Source organism: Battus philenor, unplaced genomic scaffold, assembly GCF_028537555.1.
Source record: "Battus philenor isolate CCGP_79_NKW_IND1 unplaced genomic scaffold, ilBatPhil1.0.hap1 SCAF_22, whole genome shotgun sequence".
Classification (NCBI taxonomy): Eukaryota; Metazoa; Arthropoda; class Insecta; order Lepidoptera; family Papilionidae; genus Battus; species Battus philenor.
In genome coordinates this window covers 5,033,808-5,039,095 of record NW_027181685.1, presented here as the reverse complement: position 1 = coordinate 5,039,095, position 5,288 = coordinate 5,033,808, and the positions used below count along the sequence as shown (strand labels likewise).

General features: G+C 29.5%; 1 protein-coding gene across 3 annotated transcripts in view; it reads left to right on the top strand.

Moving 5' to 3' along the window:
* Window positions 1–1,111: 1,111 nt before the first annotated feature.
* Window positions 1,112–5,288, top strand: part of Stim (stromal interaction molecule) — a 56,151-nt gene continuing 51,974 nt past the window's right edge. For all 3 annotated transcript variants that reach the window (XM_068766888.1, XM_068766887.1, XM_068766889.1), the window contains exon 1: window positions 1,112–1,440. In XM_068766888.1, coding sequence (XP_068622989.1) covers window positions 1,269–1,440 — 172 coding nt within the window. In that variant the 5' untranslated portion in view covers window positions 1,112–1,268. The remainder of the gene's footprint in view (window positions 1,441–5,288) is intronic.

Sequence of the window (5,288 nt, the reverse complement as noted above, 5' to 3'; positions counted from 1 at the left end):
TCTTCACTGAGGTATTGTTTACAAACTAGCAAGGTCATTTGACATATTTTGGTAACATACTATAGCCCGTTGTACGACGTCACAATTCTATTGATCAATTAGGTAACGGATAAAACATTAAATACCAAAAAAAAATTTCTGTATTAATAACATTTTAAATCATACAATAAAGCAAAAACTTTGTTTTATTTTGTTTAATAAAATCCTTTACTATGCGAAAAAAGAACATTTTGTACGTTGGCAACAAACACTTTTAACGTAAAAATTGTGACAGGTACATGCCTTATCTTGTAAAATTTACACTAAACTTATCAAAATTAAATTCAAATAAAACTGTAATCATTTCGATGTGATCAAACCTATAATTATTGTCAACGATAAAATCCTTAACGAGGAGTTAATTAGTCTGTATGCCCAACATTATAAACAAACGACATACATTTTTTACCTACGATTATTGAAATATTTATTGTTTAATACTTAGCTTTATTCTTTTCATCCATGATTCAATTATAGCAATAAGATCATAAGTGAAATTGCCTGCACATACATTTAGACGTATGGGAATTTAAATCTCATTAGTAATTTTGCTAACAATAACATTCTCATAGTAGATATAAGCTTACGTCAAATTATATTTAGTTATTCTTTCATCAGGTGTTTTAAAATAGCAGAGCGTTAAGGGTTTTTAGTTCAGACATCTCTACAATAATATACAAAAAAGCAATAATCTCAGAGATTTCAAGTAAGATTGTCAGATGCAGGGCGCAGAGGGCGCCTAGCATATTGTAAAAAAAATGATTGTTGTTCAATATTTTTTGTTTAATTACATCCTATTACTTCTTTTTTCGTTTCAATTGATGGCATGTTTGTTTATAAAAACCCTCTTTTAACGTAGCAAAGCTATGACTTGTTTATGAGTACCTATAAGGTATATACAGAAACCTTTAGTTTTTTTAACATTTATTATTGATTAACAAATAATTATTCGCATTATATATATTTGTAGTTCATTTTATTACAAACTTTACGAACCTGTGATTTTTTAATGTTGCCATGTTATATAAAATAGTCCCACGTCAAATTTTTTCTTTCTGTTGTAAACGTTTAAACTGTAGTGTTGCGGTTTCCTTGCGTACGATGTGGTTTTACTAAGTAAAAAATTATTTGCTCAGCGTAGAATTTTATAATGTGAATATTGTTTAGTGTAGCGGTAGTGCTTTTAAATTATTTTGTGTGATTGTTTCATTAGTGAATTAGAGATCAAGATGCGTATCGGTTTTGTGTTATATTGGTGCGTACTTGCATTTCAATTGTGTAAAGCGGATGATGCCGAGAGGACAGACTCTAGAGAAAATGGTCGTAGGCCTCAATGGGGTCCAGGGAGTCGCAGCAGTTCGTTCGTAAGCGATCCATCGACTTCAGCGTCTAACGAACTGAGTAAGTATGATAATAACTAGGACATTAATAATTGACCATTATTTGGCGATCCAATATCGATAATGTTAATGAAAACTTGTCTTGCGGTCTTGTAAGGTTATACCCGCGACCTTTAGAACATCTGTTCACCTTTAACGTATATATAGTTGCAATTTGTCCTAAAATAAAATTTCATTTCTTATTAAGTAATCAAGATTGAATGAATTTTTGTTTTGGCAATTATTTTCTAGAAATTGCAATTCACAACAGTTGCTAATCAAAATAAACACTTGTGTGATATATGCTTAATATTATTTTCAACAGTCATAGCAATTCTTGAAAATAAAATTATGTGTCTAGGTAAAATTTGCTGTTTCAACAAATTTGTTTTTATTTCTAAATTTGGTTTGCATATGATATTTAAAAAACAAAATAACTCGACTTCAATACCAAGTAGTTGCCACGAGAAAGACTAAATTAACAGAACATATTTTGTTCTTATTTAAGTTTAAAATCAATTTTGCAATGAAATTATAAATATAACTACTATTAGAAGTTACACATACAATAAAAACCTTATTTTATTTATCCCGAAAAACAAGATGTATTGCATGATTTTGAGAATGTTTAAATATTATTGACCAAGTTAATACTTAATTTAGTTTCCAAATTTTATATCAAAATATAAACTTCTTGCTATATTTTACATTAAAAATGTAAAAATGTATATGTATATATGTACACCCCAAACTGCCCTCTCCTTGTCTATCATCTCTTTCCAAAGGTTGTCTGGTAGAGATTGTATTGAGTGTCAAGACTGCCACTTGTATCTCTTTATATATTGTTTCTTTTTTATTATCCATGTAGTACAAAAAGTGTAAATAAATAATTAAAAAATGAATAAAATGATAATGAAAATTTTGCCTATTTATGATCAGTACACACACATACATATATATATATATGTGTGTGTGTGTGTGTGTGTGTATATATATATTATGGAACAAGATACACTACATAACTATATTGATTCTTTCAATATATTGTTTAGCAAAACTAAAATTTCTTTAATTATCTCTTTCATTTTAATATTACAAAACATAATTTGGCAGTCTGTTTAAAGCCGTTATTAAATCTTGTTTAAGTCATAAATTAATTATATTTATTGCAAAAAAGGAAAGTTTCTATCTATAGGCCAAAACTGATAATGGTTACCACTAGATTAATAAACTTATTCTTAATTCATAACTTTTTTGTTGTAAGTAACACTGGGTCATACATATATTGTCACAGGTAAACTGTAAACTTAATATTTAATAATAATTGTGATTTTCCATTTTATTATAATAAAAGACATGGTCGAAAATGCAGTGAAGGTGAAGGCAATATAATAAAGAGGAATATGGAGCTGAATAACCTTGTCAAAGCTGTCAAAAGACACTGCACACAGGTAGCCTCGAACTAGTCAAATTTATGGAGAAAGCATAAGTCTAGCACTGTCTGTCCTATGGCTGAAATGATGATGGAACTTAATGGCTTTAAACTTAGTTACTATAAACAGTTCTTTGTCAATAGCCCTTGGAACTTTTAGCACACTCTATTTGCAGTTATTTATGAAACTGGTGAACAATGCTAATCTGAGACTAAAAAGCTATTGAATTCTAATTATATGGTTAGATATATGACATTGGTGATCATTATGTGATTTTTTTTTCTTAGTACTTGTGTTTACTTCAATTGTATGGCCTTTTCATAGTCTTCTGCACAAAGGCATGTTCTATACACATTCATTGTGATTCTATGAAAACTTTTACAAGATTTGTTTGTATCAAAGAAGTATGTTTTCTGTATTTTGAGTCATTTATGCTACATATGAGAACAAGTCTCTAAACAATGTGGCTTTCTGATCACATAACATGACCAAAGTCAATTGTCAAGATTTCATAGTTGATGATCTATGATTTTTGCATTTGTTCTTGAACTCCTGGCAATGTAAATATTAATGTGGACACTGAGAGCAAGATTAGTCAAGTTCATTGGTGGTAACCTTGTATTACATAGTAAAAAGAAGTCTGAATAAATATCTTTAAGTCACTGTGACTTTATTTCTGTTTTGCTAATGTATTTTCATGTTGAAATTTGAAAGAGCTATAATTATTGAACTGTTAGACTTATGAGGAAGTATCACCTATATCAGTGTAAATAGTGAAAATGTGTGTAAAACCAAATTGTAATGGTATAATAAATACAAATATGCTGCTTTATCAGCAAGAAACATCTTATTACAAAGTAAACATACTTTGATGCAAAAAAGTCATACTAATGAGCAAATAGTGAACTTTGGTCACAAATAAAATTATAAATTAATCTGTTTAAATGATGTAGATTGGTATAAATTCTTTTTTTTTCTGAAAAAGATGATGTCCATAGACTTATGTGCTGAACTTTAGATGGAGTATTAAATGAATTCTTGTAGTTCCTTAATCTTCATGAATATTTTGCATACATTCACAATTAAAGAGTTTTTGTTTGTAAATTTGCAACAGCTTGAATCTGTATGCATGTATTAATAACCTTATATTCCATAGTCCACAGAAAAGATGATGCCTTTCTGAAACAATGAAGTAGACACCAAAGACAGATCTATCATTATTTTAAAAAATTATAGATTCTTTACAGTAGAGAGGTGCCAATTCGATGAACAACAATTGGATATTAAAAATATGAATGATTCAAACTTTACCAATACATATAAACATAATGGATCATGTAAAGCTACTTATGCAGTGGCATTGAACTTTGACAAGTATTATTATAAATTGTTATATATATATATAATATATATATAATATATATATATATAATAAAGTCCTGTTCTATGAGCTATGTGGCCCACTGCTACTGGCCAATCTATTGGGCTATGTTGGCCACCTTTGTTTGTCCAAGGATCTTCTAATAAATGATGACTGCATATACTTAACTGGTGATTTCAGCAGTGATATCATTTCAATTAATTTGATATTACACTGTCATTTCAGACAAATAATGTAGGCATTCTATTTGTTATTAATGTTTATTAAGAAAAGAATTTTAGTTTATAATTGTACCAGGTTATTCTTAGTGTAAATTTGTTATTAAGTACCAGGAGATCAGACGCGCACAGCAGTTACATCATATGCAGACATTTGAGCGGTAGACGCCGCTGTGAGTCACTGGCTCATCGCGCCATCAATGACAGACGAACGCGGCCGGGACCGCTTCCCATTCGAACTATTTTAGATCGCGCAAGGTGTGCAATGGTCACATGCGACGCTGTTGATAATTGTTCAATATTTACTAATGCCTGCTCCGTTAATAACTTACGTTTACATGTTCACAACATTATTTTAAACCAGAAGTCGACAAACGTGTAATTCAAGGGATCAATATTAAAAGAAAATTGATAAGTTTAATGCCTTTGCTAAGACATTTAAAAAAATAATAATTTGAGTAAATATATCGAATCTTTAATAATATATCATAAAGATATATTATAAGAATACTATATATTTTAAAATATCCATAGGACTCTCGATATTATAATTTAAATTCTCTAATACATAAGTACCCTAGTTAAAATTTCGCCTCTGTTTATTTTAAATTATAAAGTAATTTTTGAATTGTCAAGGACGTTTTGCGAGAGAGCATTGGCTCGCGTGCGCAGTTTGCCGACCTCTCCTGTTTGCAAAAATGTTTGCGATAGTTGTTTAAAGCATTTTAATACAATAAATTTACGAATAACCACTATACGTAAATGACATCTGACCATATAACTACGGCCTTTTCGTGTTTTTAAAAATATCTCTGGCAGCGTTACGTTTGTGTTCTTC